Source organism: Eucyclogobius newberryi, unplaced genomic scaffold, assembly GCF_026437365.1.
Source record: "Eucyclogobius newberryi isolate DKJ021-1_F unplaced genomic scaffold, fEucNew1.0.hap1 SCAF_19, whole genome shotgun sequence".
NCBI lineage: Eukaryota > Metazoa > Chordata > Actinopteri > Gobiiformes > Gobiidae > Eucyclogobius > Eucyclogobius newberryi.
The window spans coordinates 18,096,011-18,121,227 of NW_027315823.1; the positions used below are offsets into that span (position 1 = coordinate 18,096,011).

The 25,217-nt window shown below is 39.6% G+C and overlaps 1 protein-coding gene across 1 annotated transcript in view; it reads left to right on the top strand.

Annotated features, from left to right (window-relative positions):
• LOC140365514 (cadherin-4-like) overlaps positions 1 to 25,217 on the top strand; it is a 292,800-nt gene that overhangs the window by 117,882 nt on the left and 149,701 nt on the right. Inside the window, 1 exon segment of the mRNA XM_072451987.1 lies at positions 8,845 to 8,868. Coding sequence (XP_072308088.1) covers positions 8,845 to 8,868 — 24 coding nt within the window.

A 25,217-nucleotide genomic window follows, 5' to 3' on the forward strand; every position in this document is an offset into this window, starting at 1 on the left:
AGCATACGGTACTTAACCGCATGTGAATCCACATGAGCTGCTGTGAATCATCTGTTAGTTTTGAGTTTTGACTGAACAGATGTCATACAAGTATATTTTAATATACAATTTAACACAGTTATAACGTGATTAAATGCTGAAAAACATTGTTTTTACTATCTTGGCCATACATTTACACTTCAAAACAATTCAGACACCAAAAAAGAACCAAAATTTAAAAGTAGGTAAAATTATTAGAATATTTTTTTTTAATGGTACCCAGCCCTGTACGCGGATTGGATAAGATTGTTTAGAGGGTCTTAAGTTGAATAGGCCTGACATACCCTCACTCCACATATGATTTCTATCACAACAATAATGTTAAAATAGTAATTGTATTGTCGCTGTAGAGACATGTTCTGCATTTGAGCCATATGTCTTCCACAAAAGCAGAAATGAAGCTATTGGGACAGTTTTGCAGATAGAGCTACCCTATGATATCAAAATCATAGTGTTTGGATAAACCCCTAATTCAGCTGAACCTCTGAGTTGTTCCGTGGTTCATGTATGCACCTCAAAAACACCAAATCAAAAGAGTTAAAGATAAGTTCACTAAAGTGCTGGCCAGAATGTGTCACCCTGTTCACGCGCGAGCTGCAATCTGACTCTCCACATGTGGTTCAGTTACAGGCCCAGAGAACAAAGTGCACATCTGTCCGTGCTCTGGCTCACACCCCTACGCTGCTTCTATTCATCTCAAAAGCTCTCTGGGCTTTTCTGCCCCTTACAGCTAACAAAATTACTTTAATGGGCTGTACGTGCTGAACTGGTTATTTCTCTGAAAGATAAGGTTTGTAAAAACATGCTGAAAAAAATCTATAGATTATTGAAATTCTGTAGCTGCAACACGTTTTTCATTCTCATCATTTACAATTAATGTCGGGACAATATGTAATGTAATAATTGCATGGGCTCTGCTTAAGCCTGTAAGGCGAGAGTTTCTGTTTTCGCGGATTTTCCACAGTTATTTTGACCAAAACCTCAATAAAAATAAAAATATAAATGTATTCTGCACCAGTAACTCCGATACTGAGTTAGATCACTTGCGTCAGAACGTCAGAGCTTTAAAACTCTCACAACTCACGGCTTTCTAGATCAACCATAGATCCCTCAGATCGACTGGAAGATTAACATGAAGGATGCGGGGTGGGCGTGGCTTTGGCTCACGCTCCCATTCATTGAACTCGTCGTGTTCGAACGAGGAAATGAAGAATACACGTCTTGACCGATTGTATCAGAATCATTTTGTCGTTGCCATTTGAGTAGCACAAGTCATCCTCATGTGGACATGTCCAGCTCGTCTGTGGAGTCACGTTCTCATCTGATCACATTGTAAGGACGCTACTTGTCCCAATGATCTGAGCTGCGTGTCCACGACTCGAGCGTGTGAAAGATTCCTACGCCACAGTCACTGTGGCCAGATTTAAGCTGCTCAATAAGACGTTTTCCTTCATTGCACTCTTTGTGTTCCTGTCAAGACTCAATAAAGTTTATCAAACCGACTTGTTTGGTCACGGGATGATTCATGTTCTGAGAAGCTGTCAGTCTTTCTGTCTGATCACTGTGAGTTCCACCTTCCATTAAACAGTTGCAACGGCAGCGGTCCATCTCTGAAACCTATGGAAGGAATGTTTACTTTAAAAACAAATGACAATGGTTGTAAGGGTGTTAAACATAAATACAGGCCATCATAGGCCATCATTCATTCATTTACCAGGCTTAGGGTTACAGCAATCACTTTTTGTAGTCTACTTTATTGTGCAATTGACCAACATTTAATCAAAAATATTGTGAACAGGCTGCACACAGTGGTGCATCTATTATCTTACATCATTGACATTTTGCTGGAGCCATCTTTTTTGAAGGCATTTTTGTACCGGTCAGTATAAGGGTTATTTTCAATTTCTTGCATTGATAACTATAATTATGTAGATACTGTAGAGCGGTGGTAGTAGGGCCTATATTCTAAGAATCCAAGAAATAAAATGTTATTTTTAAATTCAACTCCGACTTCTGGATGGTAGAAATGTGATTAGATTTTTGAAAATAAAATAGTATTTTTATTTTTATTCCGTCTTCCCCTCTTAAAAATGCCAAGGAAAGTCTGTGTAACAACAAATTTAAAAACTATATATATATCGACTTATCTTTCGATAAATTATCATTTTTGGGGGTGAATATTATTTATGGGTACAATGTCTTTGTTCTAGTGGGGATTATTTTGTTATTTTTCTTTTTTACAATAATATTTGAGCTACAGACGGTTGAATAAACTTAAAAGATTCATTGAAGATGCAAACTAAATATCGTCATTCTGCTATTTATTTATTTATTTAATCTAGTTTTTTTTGCTTTTAGAACAGTTTTTTGCTTGAATATTCTGGCTTTTGGTTGTTGTATCAGTTGCATAAAATTTGTTTCTAAACTATATTGTAGTTTAGTCAAACATTTTAATTTTCTAGAGTAGGCATAAGACACTCATTTACCTGGTTCTTGCATGGCTTTCATTCTTTAAAATGAACTTCCCAAACACTGGTCCATGTATGCCTGCTGTTATCTCTAATAGACCACACTTGTTTGTGTATACACGCTATTATTCCTCAAGCTGTGTTCTTGTGTCGCACCACAATATTCAATATATGATTACTGCATCCACCAGGGTCCTATTACCACCAAATGCTAATGTGCCATGTCATTGTATTTCCATCCAGTCACTTTAGTGCAACAATTAATCAAAGTAAGCATAAACCATATGACAATAAGGCTTTTCTATTTGGCACTAATCAGACAACTCATTAGGCAGTAATGAGGCGGCGCTGCCTGGCTCACGTTGTGTTTGGGGGACGTTGGGTTTACGGAGGGCTACAAGTGCGTGTACTTGTGTACTTGCATGTGTGGAGTGGTAGTTGCACCCCTTTAGTTTTATTCCAGTAATGAACGAGTCTTACCCAGGATGAGGCCTGCTTGAACGGAATGCTGTTATGCATAATTTATTATTCTCTTTGTAAATACATATTTGAACCCCGATTAATACTTTTCTCAACATACTCATTTGTTCCATTCGATTAGTCTCTTAAAGGCATTATTAATTAAAAATCAACGGGTCTTAGTCACTGTGAGAGCCGTACTGCTTGGCACAGGGAAGACAGTTTTAACACATTTTGAAAATGCCTTCCCTGGAGAGCTGGCCAAGCAGTTGTTTACATTACAGCCATGTTCATTTGTTCAAAGTCATAAGGATGATTTGTTACTACAATTCTAATTCTAATTTTACTATTCTATTTGCTTGTTTAAACAAGATTGGATTGTATATGGTATTTTGTGCTACTGTGTTTTTGATAAGATAAAGTTTGGTGCGTTCATTCCAAACAGAATTGAGCATCAACATGGCACCAAATGCCTCTTGTTGGATGCACTTCAAATCATTAATGCTGAGGGAAGCAAGACTGTCAATCTGCACCATGAGCCCTTCTGACTATCGCCACCAATCATGAAACTCATGCACAAACCACTTTTAAAAGTATCTTATCTAAGGACGCCACTTAACATCTCCATATGACCAATGGCCACGCTTTACAGTGTAAACAGACCCCTGATGTATGGTAGAGTACCATGGTCTTTTAATCCAACCACCACATCTCCACACTTGATAAAGTTAGGTTTAATTATGGTTCATTCTCTTTTTTCTAATTTCTTTCTTGATTTCACAAGATTGATGGAGCCAGTCTCATAAGTAGCTCCATACAACAGCACTGATCCAGTCTCTGACATCACTTGTCTCTGCTTACAGCCTGGAGTCTTTTAGTAATGCCTTCATTTGATTTGTGTTTTTATATGAAAAGAAGGGCTGTTGTAGCTCAGCTTTGGATGACATACACAAACCTCATATCAACGTCATTATGAAAGTCTAACATCTGCAAAGGGTATTTTAAAATCACTGTTACTTATCAATAGCTATATTTAAAACTATTTTTACCACCAACAATACTTAAAGGCGTAATGGACGATTTTTTGGGCCCAAATCTGAGTCTCATTTCCTCGTGGCGTGGACTGCCGATTAGTCCTGCCACGTATCAATCATAGTACGGGGGGAGTGCACATGCGCACTTCTGCTTGAGTTCTCAAATCATTTGTTCTATCAATGCTGTTACTGGGCAGGCCGTATAGGCTCCTGGGGAGGGATTATCATCTCTGCCCGCTCTGCCGCTGCCTCTCCTCTGTGCAGGTCTCCTCACCTGCACCATAAAACTGCATCGCCCAACGCCCCACCTCCTTGTGACGTGCCTTTAAAAGGGAACCTGGCAGCTTGCCTTGCCTTCGTGCTGTTTCAGTTTTGGCACACATGAGTTTGCCTTGTTTTTTACGCACATCAACGGCATTGCACACACACAGTCTAAACTGTAATATGCTCACAACTCCATACCGTTTTTGTACATATTTATCTGTTATACTGAAGTTAATGTAAATAAATCATTGTTTTGAGCACTTTAGATCCATCTCATCTCCCCTCATTGTTATGTCAGGAGCCAGGCATAATAATGACAATAGAAAACCTTCTGGAACAAGCATTGTTCATTGTTTTATGTTGCACAGAATCACCAAGACAAGTTCCTACGTTTGTGAATTCTGTTCATTAGCAATGGCAATAAACCTTTTCTGATTCTGATTTTGATTAAATTAGTTGTTGGTATTAGAGTAAAGTTATCCAGATCTTGAACCAGGATCTTGGTTCCAGGAGTACCCAGCTAGTGGATTGGACGGAATAGAGTATCACAAAGAAAGAAAAAGGCCCAACACTGGTATTTAACCCTGGTGCAACTATGCAGCTACTTTGGTCGTTGGACATATTTTCATTTGGAAAGACGAGCTGAGTTTTACTTAGTTATTGGACCACAACCTTAAATAATTTCCCTTTCCCTTTTTGCATCTATTCAGCATATTTATTTTGTTCACTGATTGAAGTGTGACCTTTTGAGTGTACATTAGTGCTACTTTGATTCTGACACTTCAGTAGACAGCTTTAGAAAGTCAAAACGATTAAGAACAAATGCAGAATGCAAATGCTCTTTTAAACTTTAGAGTTCTAGTTCACATGGGGGTTGCACATCCATGCATATAAACCATGATGGTAAAGTAAATATGATTTGAATCCAGATACACATTAAACTGAATCAGGCAATCTCCCCACTGTAACAGAACAGTGATGGCGGCTTATAGTCTCTGGAAGAAAGTCATGTGAAGGGTTATTGTCATAAAGATGTAACCAAACCATAGAATATATTTGTTCTTATTTTAAGTACTCATGCAATAGCATGAGACCTATTGCTCTCTAGCAATAGTGTATCAGTCCTAAAAAGAAAGCAAATATTAGAATAGGTCTAAGAACAAGTCAGTGGGTCCTTGTTGTAGTAAAAAATTGGGTGTTCCTCATGGACAAATGGAAAAAATAAAATGTCATTAAAACCCTCTTATTGTGGGACATTTTGTCCCTATAAAATATGTAACAACATTACAATAAGAAAAAAAGTTTAGGTCAGTCACGGCAAGTCTTTGCTGTGTCTTTTTACTGACGTTCTGGAAATAAAGAAGAAGATAAAAACCCTAAATACAAGGTCGCCAATGTGTTGCTTTGAATCAATCACACAGCAGCCGCACAGAGCTCATGTGTGATCGTGCTCCCAACATGAGGCTCTGTTACAGGCCAAAAGAACAAAGTCCACATCTGTCACTGCACTGGCCTACAGCTTCTTTAGAACCCTGTTCACATCATATAGATATAGAAACATTATCAATATCACAACAGACAAACTCTTTAATGTACATGTGTGTGAGCATGCTGGCCAACTGCTCTGTGCGCTTCTACTGCCCCTGCTTCCACAAAACCCTGAAATATGAAAATATACCTCTTGACTCACTATTATATATTTTCACAAACCGGTACATTTTAGACTTTTTACAAAAAGATGCCATAAATGTTCACAAATTTAGCAATGAAATAGAAAACATGAATCCAATCCAGAATTATACGACCTCAAAGTGACACAATATCTTAATTACGTTAGTGCTATATCATTACCACATATGGCTGAGCCAACCTGTTGAAAGAGGCTGTGAACAAACAGCCAAGAGAACGCCGACTGCAGTTACTTGTCCAGCTAACGTGTGAAGCTCCGTGTGTGCCAGTCTGTGTTAGCCTGCTCGTCGGGAAGGGGGGAGGGAGATGAATAATTGATGCATTGAAGACGCAATTTCTGATGGAGTAAAGGCAGTCACCTTGCTGACCTACCGGGCTGTACCTCATCTATGGTGAAAAGCAGTCAGATGCAACTAAATCAAATTGATTTATAGTAATTTATGAAAGACACAAAACAATGGGTGATGATTGTGCAGTTTGGTCTAGTATCAAAGTGTACATTGATTTATTTATATTGCAGCGTGGAAATGGAGATGAGAAGAAGGGAAAAGTACATTTAGCACCTTTTAAAACTTCAAACACATTTATGGTGATAGTTGGAATCACTTTGATGTGAAATGCTGCTGCTCAACCCACTGACCCATGGTAAAGAGTGTAACAGGGGACATTTATTCAAAAAGCAGCACATGCATTTTAGATTCCTGGTTAAATAATTCAGCAGAGCGTCTTCCACTAAATGCAACATCAGATCAGGCGTACAAGCGCTTACAACTTCTGTGGAAACGGTCCATTACTTCAGAGTAGACCTTTGAAGTGTTTTTGGTTCTATACCAAGAGATATTCTTCCAAATGAATGCTCCAAGACAAATTACACTGTTTGAATGCAATATTTAATATGACCTTAAATCTACATTTATGAGATTTTAACCATGGCAATAATGGTTTTCCTCAAGTTGCATTTTGATGAATTAATGTGTGTGAGTAATTTTGCACTTTGAGGCTTGAGTGCTCTGAATCATAAAAGCAAATACATGAAAATCTATTATCAAGCCTTTTAAGAACAATTTTGAAATTTACAATGCACAAAATGCAAAATATTAATCTATATAATATATTCTAAACACAGCAATTATTCTCATTAGAAGTGATACAAATCATGCCACTCACATTTAGTATTTAGTATTGATAAAAAGGGTTCTGGAATATGAATGTATTGGTCCTATATCTACATATATCTATGTGTAACTATATCTACACATACAGTACATATTTCATATTGCAGTATATTGCATTGGAGTGTGTTTGTGTTTTCAACAATCTGCCATTTGACTGGATATCAAAATGTGTAATACTGGTTTTAATCTGACACATTTATGGTTAAGGTTTACTACTACTACTACTACTACTACTACTACTACTACTACTACTACTACTACTATTACTACTACTACTACTACTACTACACGGGTGGGCAATTATTTGAATCCAGGCAAGTGCAATCACTCATATTTTCATTATTATAAGCACATTTCTGTAAAATATTGCAATTTTTTCACTGCCAGTCTTAATCTCACAAAAGACCCCGTAGTCTGCCATGTTTTTTGCTCAATTTTAACAATCTACACAGCCCCACAGACAACTTTGCGTTTTAAGTTTAACCACCAACAGAATCAAACAATTTGAGACAAGATAAATCTTTTTTTTTATAAAACAAACTTTAGCTCTGAAATACAAAGAGTAACAATTATTATCAAAAACTTGTGGGGGCTGGATTAAAACTTAATGGCCAATTTTGTTCTATACACAGGCTAGCTCCACACAGAAAAGCCCCAACTGTCTGAATGTACTGGCTCAAATTCCTGATGGATTTGTAGTTAATAATAATAAAAAAGAGATTTTCAGCCACTGGATGAGACAAGATTCTTTATTTGCACTTAGAAGTATGTGTACTATGTTCCTGGTATCAAAATAAGCCATGTGTTTTGCCTGTGATGTGCTGTGGCTTGTACTTGAGGACGAGGCAAGGGCAGGCACACTGGGAGGCCGGCTGGAGTTAAGAAGGTCCCCACTATTGTCACTCCAGTGCTTTGTCAAGGTCTTTGCAGCCATCGCCTCCACTGCGTGCGCTGGTGGGCATATGGAACGGCAAACAAAGCTGCAAAGCGTTGTGCTATATGCAGACAACTTGCTTTGGGAGGATAATGATACATTTTACTGCTTCAGGCAATGACAAGAAGAATACCAGGAGAAGACGTAGTGGTTAAATGATGGTGCCACGGTAATTGACAAAGAGAAATGCAGAGCTCGTGGCGTAGATTTGACAGAAACATCACACCGGGTTATGTTTAGATCATTGTCCAGTTTTTCAAGGCGACTTCCCATGCTGTTATTGACATTGTTTCACTTTGTTCTTTGGATGAGGTTGATGCTTTTTTACCGCTTGCCTCTAATTGGCTGAAGTCATACCCACATATCACATGTTATGGGACTCTGCAGATTATTTTTGGCATTTTCATCCCACTTGACTTCAGAGCTATGTATCTGGACACAATAAATTGAACATAATTCTGGCCACAGGGAAGAAATATATGTCACAAACTGAACCAACAATCAAGGACTGGACTGATATTATAACAGACATTACAAAAGAGTCAAATTGGGACCAAGTGGGACTTATTTGATGAAAAAAATGCGCTGCTCTCTCTGTGTTGAATAGAAGTATTGCATCAGACAGGAAAACACAAAAAAACATGTTGATAAACCTTAATCAATTACACTCATGCACAAGTGGAAGAACACATATGAATGGGACTGTATACATCTGTTTTCAAGAATAATACGTTGCTCTAATAATTCTAATCACTGTTTTCCTTTCTTCTTTGTTTTGTCAGATACCACCCTGTCCAACCAGCGGGGTGAGTATACCACAAACACTCAGTCTGTCTCTGTTGGAACCAAGCCATCTGTGGTGGACGGTGCCAACCTCAGCAACGCTTTGTTTGCCTCAAAGTGGAAGAAACCATTCTCAGATGTTGGTCTCAGCAGGGGGAGACCGTCAAGTCACAAACATAATTTGCATCACCGGGAAGCTATTTTCCTCCCCATCACATAACAAATGTTTGAGACAAAGACGGGGAAAACATCAAGCGAGTGCAATTACCAAAGCATCATCTCTACACCCATGTGGCCAATCAGAATCTGAATTCAGCTCATTTTCCCAGTACGGCCTACTTAGTCAATTTACCCCCTTTTGACTCCAATCGTTTTCAATAAAGACACGTGTGTCTAGTTGAAACTGAGCAGCGAGGGATTTCCCACCAGGCTTTACATTCACCTTATTTTGATTTGGATTCCAGCTCCCTCTGCAGCGCTCTGCTGAATGGCTTCCTGTGGGGAGCATAGCACTTTTATCACTTCATCAAACAAACTTGATAGACTAGGACTAGGTGTGTGTTTAACTGTGAGTGTGATTATCATTTCATGTTCAATACCCAAAGTGGAGAATGATTTGTACATTGGCCCATATTCTGAAAGCTACAAAGTGGATTTTTTCTACAATGTTCCAGTTAATTTAGTTAAAAACTACTTTATTCAACAGGTCACATGATAGATATTCTGTATTCGAAAGAAGCATAAAAGAGCATTTAGTTCTCCATAAGATATAGCAAGTATTGCCATTTCAGAAATTGTAACTTGATCACTTATAGAATGTTATCACATTTTGAAAAATCTAATGTTCAATAAGTTTAGCTATTTTTCCAATCCTAATATCTTACATTTGCTGGGCTTAACATAAAGCAAATTGGCAAGTCTATCACTAAGGTAATGTTTTTTTTTTTTTTTTTTTTTTACAATATAGTCATATAAGAGGAATGTTTGTTTAGAAAACCCTAAATTGATTAGGGGCAGAACATTTATTATTAGAAACAATGTGGTGTTCAATTGTAAGATTTAGTAAACATAATACTCCTTACCACACGCCTTTGCATAGGAGGTTTCAGAAAGATTTAAAGTTCTTTGAGTTCAAAGTTTGGTATGACTTGCTGGTATGAAATTTGTTGTTGTGGCCCACAAAGGTGACAAGGTTAAGTGGAAAGCTAGACTAGTAAAAGGGGTCTTCCTACCCAAAGGCATTATGCTTTAACAAAACACTGAATAAAAAGTCATACTCGTCAAAGATTTGTATTCAGTCTGGGTCTTATCCTTGATTTTGACCTCAGTGCTGCATTTCTTTACCAGCCTTTGGTTCACACATTAAAGTATGCTTCACTTTTCTGCTCCCACACACACGTTCTGCAGCAATGAGTCAAGTCACACAATACCTAATTCCACAATGTGGAATAAATGAAACCATATACAGCAGCTCAGAAGTGTATGCACTGGGTCTGAGTTACTGCAATATTATTATCTTTACAGTGTATAAAGTCTATGGATCATTGGGGTAAACAACTCAAGTTTGAATGGTTGAAAAACAAATACAATACACACAACCTTCTGATTGCCTTCCCCAAATCCCCCAAACCCCACCCTAACCCAAATACATGTTTTTTGTTAGATGTGCTATGTATAGGTTTTATGTTCGTATAAACTGGATGGGCACCTGGCCTATAAATTTTTTTTTGACTCTTTGATAGTCTTATTCGGAGCTGTGTTGATCTAGTAAAGTCACAGATGCTTATTTTTGGGGAGATTGTTAAAGTGATACTTTTTGATGTTGTGTTTTTTTCTGTGACACAAACAACTAGATGGTGACATTTTTTTAAAGGCCGTGGCTGCAGAGCCGCGGCGCAGTCAAATAACCCAGCAGTTTCAGGAGCCTCCTGAAACTGCTATATTATAGCCTCATGGCTAACCCTAACCCTGACCCTAACATTAACCCTAACCCTAACATTAACCCTAACATTAACCCTAACCCTGACCCTAACATTAACCCTAACCCTGACCCTAACCCTGACCCTAACATTAACCCTAACCCTAACATTAACCCTAACCCTAACATTAACCCTAACCCTAGCCTTAACCTTAACCTTAACCCTAACCCTGACCCTAACCCTGACCCTAACATTAACCCTAACACTAACCCTAACCCTAACATTAACCCTAACCCTAACATTAACCCTAACCCTAACATTAACCCTAACCCTAGCCTTAACCTTAACCTTAACCTTAACCCTAACCCTGACCCTAACATTAACCCTAACCCTAACATTAACCCTAACCCTAACCCTGACCTTAACATTAACCCTAACCCTAACATTAACCCTAACCCTAACCCTGACCCTAACATTAACCCGGCGCGGTCAAATAGCGCAGCAGTTTCAGGAGCCGCGGCATAAAAAATCCATGCAGTTTCTGTAAACACTCCCTTTTTTTTAATGCATTTTACTTTGCTTCTTATTGCATTGATTGTTAAGTATCCCATGAGCATTATCATTGGCCACTAATAATGGGTTCACAGTTTCCCTCTGTAGCCTCCATGTACCTTTACTTTGCCAGAGGCCGGCTGCAGTAGGAGTGCCCTGCAGGCCTCTCCATGTGCAAGGGCTGCTGCTGCATCTTCTGCACTTTAATTGCCTGTACCTGAGGCAGGAGGGCAAGGTGTGATTGCGATAAGAGAAAGCGCTGTGCTCGGCTAGTTTTAGTGCCCTTATCCTATAATCTGTGGATTGATTATGGTTTTTCTGCCAGCCGTGCAAATTGTTGGGGCCCATCAGCGGCACTCGAAGCACCTCCAGTCTTCTCCAGGCTGCGGCATAATCTCTGTGTAGCACTGAGCTGCAGCACTTTCTGCTGAAGTGTGGAGGATTTCATACACCCAGATCACGGGGTAAGCCAATATGACCAATATGGCTGTACGAGACAGAGAGAGCAGTGTTTCCTAAAATGTAGTACTTTGACCACTGGTGGTACTCGAGGCATCTGCAGTTTGAGTATTTGTTTAATTTAAAGACAAATATATTCATGTTTTTTATTATCCCTAACCCATTAACCCTAACCCATTATTTTATTATTTTATTAATTATTATCCAAACCTTGGCCATGGTTAAGTTTCAGATCTTATTTAGCCGTAAATTAGGCCTGACAAAGACTGGATTTAGATCTGGCTGTATGCGGGAAGCCAGCTATAATCTTAAGGCCTTTACACAGCAAAGAGAACATTTCCAGTCCAAACTGGTCTGGCAAGTTTTTGAAGTGGTGCTTTTTGGTGTTTTTTTGCAGCAGGCAGCAGCAGGCCCATCTCCTTCTAAGTTACACTTTATTAAAATAACTAGATGGGACATTCTGTGCACACAGTTCATGATAAAAGGACTAAAAGAAATGCGCTCCTCCACTGTTTAAGTGCACATTGCTCCATGTTAAACCTTCACTTGGTTTCAAAAGCACATGCAAATCAAGGAAAGACCCCAAAGCCGCAGTAGACAGCAAGAAGGTAACCTAGCTCACGCCAGATGAATTCTCGTGATATTTGGTTCACAAACTCCTGAGAATCGATCAGGTCGAGCTCAGCACAGTATTGCAGTTTGGGCAGAAGTCACAAAGACAAATCTAGACGCCGACTGACGTAAGTTTAAGTTTGGTTTTGACTATTTTAGACTTGACTGAAGCATGCAATGATAAATTTAAAGCTGTTCATGTACACTTTGTATAGATTTAAATATATCCTAATATACAATACAATCATCAGTGTTCTCGCTGAGGGGTTTTGGCCGCTACACTCCGGCTGGTCACCGCCATGCTCAAAAGATACCGCCAGGTATTAAGATAACTGTGCTCGCGGCGCGAGCGAAAAGCACCACGGCGCTCGCACTGGGATCTTAAAGTTCTACTTAAAGATCACCGTGTGCCGTAGTAAAAGATTTTAAGTACTTTTCGCGAGCGCCCACATGGTTTGTCCCACCGCCATCCTCCAACCTCAGCCCAGCGAGAACACTGAATCATGTATTTAATTCACAGTCTGTGTTCCTGCATATGCAACTGAGAAATAGTATAGTATTGGGCAATAAGGTTGTATCTTCAAATTGGAAAAAAATAAATAATATATATATATATATATATATATATATATATACTAAATATGAAATAATGAAACTCCTGAATACATCACCATACAGATGTCATGGAATAAAACACTGTGTATGGTTGACCTCATGGCTAAACAAAGTGAGAGTAGAAACCTAAATAATGAAGCTGTGATCTTATTCAACCATAGGCTAATAGACTCATAAAGAATGTTTCAGCGATTGTGACATAAACTCAGAAATCTCAAGGCAAACACAATTGACTTCACTAAAATTTTACCTTTTGTTTAAGAGCTCATTTTTCATACAATTTTTAAAACCAAACTCTCCCAGATGGTTCTGCATGTGTGCATTGTATTGGCTGTACAGCCGCTTTTACCTGTTCCCTTTTCGTCTGAGCTGCAGCAAGGCTAAAGGAGCAGCTAATGGGCCGCGAAATGTCCCCAGTGCTACAGTAACAACACAGACTAATGGAGCACAGCCCTGGTGATACAACACAGTGGCAGAGAACCCTGACAACTGCTGACCCCTATTTAGGAACAAACAGCCAACACCTCTGTCAAATCATCTTTTACTGCTATCATATTGAATGTGTTAATCACATAAAATGACTAATACATGGGTTTACACAATTTTGTACAATTTTAGGATTTTGCAAATTATTCCCAAACCCATTTAGTTTGAAGTAACAATACTCTTACTTAAGTACACATTTTAGATTCTCTTCCCACTGTGAGTAATTATAAAGCATCAAAAGCGTATGTATAGTATAAATGATTCAAAAAAATGTCCTTCCTTCACTTGTTTGCTTTTAATTATTACTTTGGTCCTTACTTTTTACTTCTACTTCAGTAATATGATTTGAAAGTATGCTTACTTGGGTAAAATTGTGGGATACTCTACCCACTTCTGCGCTGAAACACACTCCACTGCAACAGTTTGAATGACTAAAGTACCAATTACTAACAACTTCATCTAATGAAAGACAATATTACAGGAATAAAACCTCCTGTGTTGATTAAGAAGCTGTGTGCGATCTTTTGCAAAAGTGTTAAAAAGAAAATGGTAGAAACCAAAAGCAGAGAGAAACAACGTGAAATATGGATCAATCCGTGTATGTTTTTCCTTGCCTGTAAAAACGTGCTGAAGCATGGGGACCCTTCTGGCTCTCCCCCCGCAGTACCAATTAAAGCTGTTTTTCCGCCACCGATCTCGTACTGATGAAAACAGCCACTAAGAGCTCTTGAAGTGTAGTCGCCCAGGACCTGTACGGCAGATGGTTTCTGCGCCGATATGTGCCGAGACGGATCGCTGCAAGAAACAAACAAACACAGAAAAATAAATTTGAGTACGTCTCCAACCACCATCTCAGCTTTTTGCTTCACCGTTTCCTTTAAAATGGCTGTCAAACTTGCATCAGAATGTAGAAAGATCTTGTGTTTTCTTGAGGATTACAAGCTACGGAGGCAGCTCAAATATTTTACACAGAAAAAAAAAAGTGCTGTGGGCCGTGTGATCGTAGCAGTTCTCCCAAATGAATAGAAACACATGGCTTTCTTTTTTCTACAAAGGCCCCGGCACACAAGAGTCAGGCCGCCACGGAGGAAGAAATAATAGCCAAGAATGTATGTCGAACCCCAATGGATTAAATTTCTAAATCCATGTATTTTTAAGAGAAAGGGCACTTTATGATGTTGACAAAAGTGGTCAGAAAGCTGGTTGATGCTAATGTATCAACAAATGAGCATGAGAAGAGTGTAACAACAATATCACAGGTCATTTGAATCTTCCCGCTTCCCCACACTTCTTTTGTATTTGTCACCAAACAATGTGCAATCTCATCATTACTGTATATTTCCAATCAGTTCAACACATACAGTGTGGGATTTGGAGACCCGGTTATTAAAGCCCACACACTTCCTTGGAACAGTTCCTTGGTCTATGTAGCCCAGAGATTTAATGATCCTCATGCACTATCCCCAGAATTGTCCCAACACCAACGGCTGACTCATTCATTTGACAAAAAACGTTTTTCCATATGACCAAGAAAATATGAACCATGTGTCCTGGTAGTTTACAATTTTCACACTAGGTTAGAATCATTAACATCATATTAAAATATAATAACAAATATATCCTGTTTCCATGAGTAATTCTGAATTCTGAATATAATTAGTTTCCATGCTATACTGTGTTGTACAATGAAGCCAGTAAATTCTAATTGTTGTTAAAACGGTTTCATATCACGTGGTGGTGGTGGTGGTGGTGGTGGTTGTTGTTGTTGTTGTTGTTGTTGTTGATGATGTTGATGATGTTGATGATGTTGATTCAGATTTAAGTGTGCCTTGAATGCAATTAATGTGGTTATTGACAGAATGGAACGTCTTATGTTCATGGAAACGGTTTTGTATATAAATTAGATAAATTGTGGTGAATCCAGATACAATAGAGATTTTTTTTTTTCAATGAAGCGTGAGAGTTGAAAAGGGTGGGTTTGAATAAGTTTTATTTCTTCCTCGTTTTCCGAGATATGCTGAACAGTAAGTGTAAATATTGTTGTTTTTTTCTTTATGACTTGTCTACATATGAACATACTCAATTCATCCATCCATCCATTTTCTTCGGCTTTATCCGGGGCCGGGTCGCGGGGGCAGCAGTCTAAACAGGGACTCCCAGACTTCCTACTCCCCAGACACTTCCTCCAACTCCTCCGGGGGGATCCCGAGGCGTTCCCAGGCCAGCCGAGAGACATAGTCCCTCCAACGTGTCCTGGATCTTCCCAGGGGGTAACTCATTTCGACCGCTTGTATCTGCGATCTTGTCCAGTACCATGGGTCAGGGGTCCCCAACCACCCCAACGCGTTTGCTACCGGGCCGCACAAAAACTGGAAATAATGTATCAGTGACAGCCTCTTCTCCGGCGTAACTTTGGCCTGTCCCTCATGACACACTTATAAGCTCGTCTGTGGATATATCAGCCAGAATTCTGCAACTGCTACGCGATCACCTGTTTTTACTTTTACAAGAGTTTGAGCGCTACTTCCACCGCCGTGACGGCAACAAGACAAAACTACGGAGCAGACTGGACTTAAACACACTGCGGGTGTCATTGTCTTCCATCACTCCTAGATGGGACCGTCTCATTGCACAGAAACACGCGCAGGGCCCCCACAGCGTGTGGGAGTTGTAATTTTTATGCACTTATTTTGCCATATTCATCTGATGAGCTTCCACCAGTCAGAAGAACAGTGAGAACACGTGTAACTGTACGTTATGTTACTCCAATTCGGATCTTTTGGTATGGTACACTTATTAATGTACAAACGCGTCTTTTTCGAGCTGAATCGAATGGAAGCCTAAGCCCCGCCCACTTCCGAGCAAGTTAACCTGACCGCGACATAAACCGGCACACCGGTCTGTGAAAATAAAACCTACATTATTCCGGTCCGTAGTGCAAAAAGGTTGGGTACCATAGGTGACCATAGGTGACCTATGTACTGGACATAATTATAATTACTAAAGCTAAATTTGCTGGACTTTCTGGCTGGGTATTGAGTAAATATGACGTTTTGACCAAATAGTTCCTGCCCATTTAGTCCATTCAGCAGTGACTTGACCAATTATTTAATGCATAATAGTTCCACAATGACTAATGCATTCTTATCCCTAGGTAAAATACATCGTTAGGTGACACTATTAGCAGCGCTGTGCAATGGTAGTGTGTGTGCTTTGGTCCCTCTTTATTTTCAATTGTGGAAGAGTTTGTTCTATAGCACCACTGAGCGCAGCTTTATCCTCCTCCCCCCGCTGAATGCTGCAATGTACATTGTGCACTTCTCCCCAGCGATGCACAGTAGCATTAGAGCCTGTGAGACGAGGCTGGTTGAAAAACTCCGGCACAAATTACAGGGTAGAGACCATTATTATAGGCAATTTCCAAGCCGGCTACAAACAGTTAAATTACAACGTCTCCTGAGCTAAAAGCCAGTGTTTTTTGAGGCAATGCTGAGCATCAGGGGGTGTAGAGCTGCAAGTGCACCATTTTTTTTAAGAACTTGTCTAGAATTATAAAGTACTTTCGAGCAGGCATTAGCATGAGGCCCCTAGTCCTCAAAGTGACATTGGTGATTGGCATCCAGGTTCGCACAAAGTGCATTAAGTTTTTCTTTTTCCTTCTAGATTCCCCCCCTTTCTCGTGTGTTTCACCTCCAACTCAGCTTTCTCAAAGGCACATAGAACAGAACACCGAAGTTTGCTTTTATGTGGATCATACTGAAACCTTTTCTTTGGCAGGAACGATTTGACTGTCAATCAACTGCAGTGTTTAGTACATGAGCAGATTACAGCTTAGCCATGAGGATCTTTCAGAAGTGGTGTTGAGGCGCAAATGACTCTACATGTTCCTATTAATCCATCACATTGTCAAAGTCGTGCCTGACTCAATTTTTCATGTATTATTTGTTGTGTTTTATCAATCAGGGAATTACTTAAAATCTCATCATACTATACCACCATTTTAGATTCTGCCCTCTTATTTATTGCATTTAGTGAAGACGCTGAGTGGGGCCGTAAACATGTCTTATTGATCTTATCATAGTATTTATTAATAACATTCACATTGCTATCCATATCAGTAATTAAAAAAAACTTCAATGTATGACAGTGAATCCTTACCAGAATTTCCCATATTCGTATTCGGAAACTAGCCTTAGTAAGATGTTGTTAGTCAGGATGCATTGGATCACTTTCAGCCGAGCAGAGCTCTCAGAGTTAGAAGAAATGTCTAATTAACGGGTCTTAACTCTCTTTTGTTTTGTATGATGTTCCTGCCACTTGCGTTGATGTCACTTAGGGATATAGCTCCAGGGCTACAATGTAATGCAGTGCAAAGTATTACCGTTTTTACATTTTCACAACAACATGAAGAGGAATGTGAACACTTGGCAAAGAATTCTCTGTGGAGGAGTTGTAGAAAGGCAGTTATTTGCAGGGGTTATAGTTTGCTGGAACAGCCCCTTGAGTGTTTAAAAGGGAAAAAACAAACAAAAAAGTTAAGTACATGCAATTACAGAGAGAATAACATTTCTGTGGAAAATGTTTTGCACCCTCATTTTAAGATAATTTTCTCAATATATAATAACTGAAATAACTGCAGACTACTGTTTTATTGTGATGAATTGACAATATTATTACATTTTGGGTTATTACTCCATAACACAGCATTATTACATAATGCGGCTGTACGCACATAAACTACAGTCAACTACAATAACATATGGTAAGTAACTCACATTTAAGTAGCAGATACTGGCCAAACACACTTTGATATCAAAACATAATAAATTAATTAAAATAGCAAAAACAGCACGTGTGAACCACCCAATAGATATTAAAGGCGATAGGAATAATAGACAAATGTTTCCACTTTGCCTGGCTGATGCCGCTTTAAGTAACCTTTAGACTCCAAATGCACATGGCACGCCTGTTATTGTCCTTTTTTATAATCACAGTGAGCCGCCTTTCGGCAAATGTTTCCCCAAATTAAATTGTATTGTCTAATTTCCTCATATTTTGGAATGAGGGAGTACACACGTGTGTAAGTACTAAGTGTAAGTGCTGCTGCCTCTTGACCAAGTGGTCATTTTAAATGAGAAATGGTTCTCAATCGACCTACCTGGATAAATAGGTTAGATAAAAAATAAAATAAAACCAATAAAATGTCTGTAAAATGGAAAAGTCTCTATATTTGTCCGTCCATCTGCAATTCCTCGTCTCTGGTCCATCACTTGTGAAAGAGAAAAAAGATGGGTTTAAAAAGTCACCGTATATATATATATATATATATATATATATATATATATATATATATATATATATATATATATATATATGGTGACTTTATATTTTATTTATTTAATTTTTATTATTATATAAGATGAATGGCAGCACAGCAGCAGGCCCTGAACACCAGATCAATCGAGGACCAGATCTACCACACCAGACAAGACCCAAGGTGTTGGCTGTGCAAAGGGGGCCCTGAGACAATCCCGCACATACCTACTGGTAAGATGCTGCAGGGACAGCATACATGGAGCACCATAACCAGGAGGCTGGCATAGTGTACAGAAGCATCTGTGCAGAGTACGGGCTGGAGACCCCAAGGACAAAGTGGGAAACACCTCCAAAGTTGGTGGAGAACGACCAAGCCAAGGTCCTCTGGGACTTCCAGATACAGACAAAGGGTCAGAGGAAAGCTGTGGAGGTGGACATCGCAGTTCCATGGGATGGTAACATCCGGAAAAAGGAACATGAGAAACTAGAGAAATACCAAGGCCTCAGAGAGGAGCTGGAGAAGGCCTGGAACGTGAAGGTATCGGTGGTGCCCCTAGTGATCGGAGCACTTGGGACAGTGACCCCCAAACTGGAGGAATGGCTTGATCAGATCCCTGGAAAAACATCGAACATCTCGGTCCAGTAAAGTGCAGTGCTAGGAACAGCAAAGATACTGAAGAACCATCAAGCTCCAGGCCTCTGGTAGAGGACCCGAGCTTAAAAGGGGACGACCCACGGAGGGTGAGAAAGAGTTTTTATCTTTTTAAATATATATATATATATATATATATATTTAAAAAAATAAAAACCCAAGATGGCACATGACTGAATGAATATTTGAAGACATAGCTGCGCATATGGTTGTATTATCTTTCTAAGCACATTTTAACCCCATTTTACACCCACCTTAGGCCTTACAACTTCTTGGACGAGAATGTGGAGATAAAGTCATCAGTTGTCAGCTTAATTCACATTTTTCACAGTTTGCTTATTTCTGCCTATCCTTTACCTACTTCAGTGTTTTACTGTATTCAATGACAAAGATTCAACAGATTGCAAGCTCACCCTTTTCTCGGCTGTGCCTGTACAAACTGCTCTCCTCTCACTACTCCGTCACTCCAGTTGCAGTTTAGCTTGGCGACATTGCGCTGGTGGAAGAATGAGGCCACTTCCGATCAAACATTAATCAGCCGCTGTTTTAAAACACACAAGGCGCTCCCAACACTGCACCGGTCCTGCTCTGTCTTGCCCTTAGCCTGCCCTACTGCTGAATGTTAATGCGACGACTATTAGTCATTTATGAGCGGCCCACAACCGGCTGTCCAAGGCCTGGGATGGCACCTGGGGCACTCTGCAGGTGGATGACCATACGGAGCACAACCAGGTCTGATTTTAGAAATGCCACCATGCATCCTGCAAGACCAGTCTGTGGAGGACATGATGTTCAACCTATATAGCTCTCAGGTTACAATAGAAACAATAGTACAATACACAATAGTAGTAGACAGTGATTTAAAGGATTTCAGGGTCACTGTGTTGAGGAAGGTTGTGACTAGGGTTTGGTAATTACTCAAATATAATGACCCTGTTCTAACATTGTTCTCTCACCAAAAACATACATGGAGTTGCATTTAGCTTCGTTCAGGCATGTTTGATGAATCCTGGCTAGAAAGTCCTCTCCCCTCCGAGCGTCAAAAACACATAGTTCTGAATCTCCTCAATAACTGACGTTTTCTCGATCTGAGACGTGGCTCTGAGAAAATCTGTTGCTGTTTGGTTTTTTAAGTCCATAAATCATTGCCAGACTCTGGGATTTCTTGCATCAAATCACGATCATAACAACTGCTTCAACTTGCTTCAAATGTTTATTTTAAACTGTGTAATTTCCTCTGCAGCCAGTAGATGAAGCAAAAGTGCAGTTACTCTGGTGTCTCCCAAGGCTGTTTTTTCAGTTCTAGACCATAAAATGCCAAGGTAAGGTAATAAAGGTACTCACAAGCATGTTTAAAGGCCAATAAAAATACAAATACTACATAATATTTGTCCTTTAAAGTGGACACACAAAGGTCAATGGAAAATGTGTCCTGATGCGTGACATGAACTTCAGTGCCACTGGGGCATCTTATCAGAGCATTACATTGCTTACTTCCTTTATCCTGGCTAATGTAAAGCACATAATAAACCTGAACTAGTAATTAGCTCTTTGATTGGTTTACAAGTTGGTTTATAGGTCGCTCTAGCAAATCAGAGAGCTCCATACTAGTTCACTTTTATTATTCACTTTACTTTAGTCAGTACGATGGAGAGCCTAAAGTAAACTAGTTGGAGAATCTAGATTATCCTAAAATGATTTGTAAGAATTAAGTCATTGTTTTACTAAATCTTTAAAGTATGTTATGTAAGTTATGTATTAAATCAAATATTTAAAGACTCATTTACTTTACACTTTGCTTTATTTTATACACCCAGGGTCCTCCATAGCTGTGAGGCTGGAATGCTAACCACTTTGTAATCATGCTGCTTATGTTTGCGTCAGACCTGTGTAAATGATGGGTAAAAATGCACAGTGGCAATCCTGTTTTAGGCTGGATAAAACTGTTCATATTTTAAAACAACATTGTTAACGTCTAATAAACCTCTAGTGTTAAGACAACAAATCACATTACAGAGATAGTGTGGTTATCGTAATCCAAATGCCCCTTGTTCAAATGATATTCAGTCTGAAATGGGCCATAATGGATGATGTACTGTATTCTAGTATGGAGTGTTGTAATTGGAGATAAATCTTGAAAAAATGTCTACATGGTGAGACTAAGTACCTGGATATGTGCAGACAGGCAGCTTTGAAGTGTTCTTGGTATCGCAGACACGGAGCACAGTTGGATTCCTTCTTGTTCTGGGAAGCATCATCAATAAGGTGAAGCACACACGCTCCACCTGAATTCAGATGTGCAAGATGTGGAAGACATCAACGGCAGAGGCGGAAAGAGGGCTTTGCTTGCGTTCGTTTTGCAGGTTTTCCGTGACATGGGCTGCGGTGTTAAAGGTGTTGCTTGGTGTGAAGTAACAGGGGATGCAACACTTCGTCACGCTATAGTTTCCACATCGCTGCACCATTTTCTGTCTCAGAGCTTACAGCCTACTGATAGCATGCATCTTTAAATCACTCACATTTATCCAAAGTCAAGACCAAAGATACAGACTAGATCATTTAACTGTGAACGAGTGTGGTTCCTCTACTTTATATTTCAGGACAGTTAGGATAAATTAGCAGCTACTTTTATAATCAATAAAGGTTGTTAGGTCCAATGTCCATAATCCTCGTTGTCCATCTTGAGCATATCAAGAGTCTTGCCAGAATCCTGTTATTTTTTCAAGCAATGCAAATATTCAGAGTTGATTTTTGTGGCGCGAGGGTAAACCTCAGCATGCATTAGAAACAGGAAGTGTGTAGTCTCTGGTTCAAAAGGTATCGCCCACACAGCCTCCATTGGGAGTGGTATTCTCCTTGAGTTCAAAGACACCCCCCAACTGTTGTCGGATTCTACTGCCCTGCCGCAGTGCTTCAATTGTATGCTCACTGCAAACCAAGAACCATGCTGCTGCTCCCTATTAGAAATCAAAGACCGTTAGATTCCCCCTTCACATTGACACACCAACAGGAGCATGTCATGGAGACGGAGGTGAGAGTGTCTGTATATGCACTCTACAAATCTGCCCGAATCACAGTGCGCCCCTGTGGGAATCCAACTGTTAATGCTAGATTAACTAGCTCCACTTCATTAGACAAAACTGGGTCTTGGGTTGATTCTAGATTGAAGGTTCACGCAAGGGACACTGAATGCACTGTGCTCTCACCCACAGACACAAAGGGCTCACATATCAGCTCTATATTTCACAGGAACTTAGCAGAAGGCTATGAAATGGTCGAAAACCTTAAGCCAGATCCTAGTAATGGTGGGATGACTCTCTGGTTTCTATTCAGTACACCCAGCTTTTCCTCTACAACTTGTTTTCATGTTTTGTATGGTTAAGGGGCTTTTCATCAAGGCTCCATGATTGAAACAAGACAATCAGAGTAAATGTGTTGCCACATGAACACCACGATCTTTATCTAGTGGGTATATAAAGGACCATGCTTACAATCGCTTTCTGCTCCATGGCAGCACATAACAAATTTGTTTCTATTGAACATTTATGTATTTTATATTATCACATTTGAATACAACTCCAGTTTATCACTGTACAAGATAACACAAGATAAAAAAATCTACTCAAATGGCGTAGTCTATTGGAGAAGCATTATGGTCTGCTTATCTTCTCTTGCTAAAATGCATACACAGCTTAACAACTCCTTAAGGGACATTTTTACTTATTCTGCAAATTACATTTGAAAGTAGATAGGATCTGCTCTATAGTCTGCATGGCTATTTATTCACCTCTGCACTACAGTTGCAAAGCACACTGTTAATAAATGCAATTCAGCATAATCCATACAAACGCAATAGGCATTTCCAAGAAATTGGCGTCTCCGACTTCCTGAAGCATAAAGAGTAACATTTGAGACAGTTCTTTGCACAGCCTTGGCCCAGGAGTGCTGCTGCTGCTTGTGCTGACTGATGTAGGTCTTTGTGCTAGTTCCCTCAATGTCATGAATTTTAAAGAACAGATAATAAACCCCAAGGGCCCTTATTCAGCACAACAGCACTTAATAGAGGAATTGCCTACCTATGTCTTCCCACATTAAAACTTAAAACAGGGTCAGATGACTATCTTTCCTTCTGATTTCCTGGCTAATTCTCTGCTTGACTGCCGACCTAAATGGGAATAGTATTTTTTAGATAATAGTAGTATCAGCAGACAGTAGTGTTTCAACATGGCTGTGGACTTAGGATAATGTGCAATGGCCAAAAGTGTGAGTTCTGAGAATCTGTTTAAAAAATGATAAAAAATTAAATGATTAGATATTCAAATTTTGTATACGTTAAAAATGTTGAGTAACTCATTGGTGAAAGCCACAGCTGCCCTAAGCCAGACATACAAAAGCATATGATCAGAACTCCTTCATACAATAGACAAGTTATGTAAATGTAAAATGTGTTATTGGAACTGGCAACTACTGACTCATGTATCATTTGTGTCTTTTCTAGATAGTTTGCAAGCTAAATGTGATTATTCAAATTAGATACTGAGGCTTTTTTCCAGTACATTTCCAGAGCCTTTTTAGAGTGTGGTGACACACCGGTTTATACCCTTATTACAGGTTTCTATTATCTCTCTGTCTTATAAATAAATAGCCTGACAGTGGAGTGGAGGACAGGACAGGAGAGTGCAAAAGTGGTAATGGATTCTTACAGATAAGAGGCCTAAATCTTGTTTAGCACCCGAGGCGCTCCTGACTTCCCTGGGGTCTGCACTATTCCAATCCTTCTGTCTGACCTACTCACCTCATTGTCCCTTTGACAAAACCACAGCCAATTTGACACTCGGAGGATCCAAACCGACTCTGTTTACTCAGAAACTGATCAGACTAAACAGGACAAATACTGTTTATAAAGGAACAATCGTGACAGATCTGACATCCCGTTTTCTTTAAAGTGACAAGGATTGGATTGAAGAATAGCTCATTTAGGACAAATAAAGTCAGAGGCTTGTGACTGCTTCTACATAGTAAAGGATAGAGAATACGGTACATTGTATATTTTCAAGATACTAGGAGAAACCCTTCTCCTAGTATTTCTTTCTAACCATATCTAAGTGCAGTATAATTATACAAGTTTGTAGACTGCTTTGTAAAGTGCTAATATCAGAACAGTGAAGGCAGCCACAACACCTTGCAATGAATCGCTCTCATTTCATAAACACCCATAATAGCCAAGTCTTCTGTTTGATTAACCCAGTCTAAGATGTCCTCCAGCCCTGTTGTTGTCGGTGCCCTACAGTGTGTATTTTATTTTTTTCTTGTTGGAGATAAACATCCTTTTCATTTATCACATCCCATGCGCAGAAACACCTGTCGCAGAGAGTGGAAGCTGTGCCTGGGGGAATGTTCATGTGCACCGTTCCAAATAGAAAAACACACAGGCTCTAAAGCTGCTGACCGTAGACTCTTTTGGATAGTCGGAGGCAGGATGCGCCCCAATCCCCAGCAGGACAGCGCTGCCCTAGTTGTGCCGAGGTGACCCCCAATGTGCTCTACACAGCCCTAGCATGTGCCATTGTTATTTATGAGCTCACAGAGGTGTCCTTTGGCAGTAGAGGGAGCGAGTTCCACCTGTTTTTAGCGCTCGGTGAAACTGCAAGCCTGTTCTGCAGAGGTGAAACATGTGTGCGTGATGTAGGTGCAAGCTGTTGAGTTCTTTAGACACATTTTACTCAAACGTCTTGAACGTGATCATATTGTGATTATCACA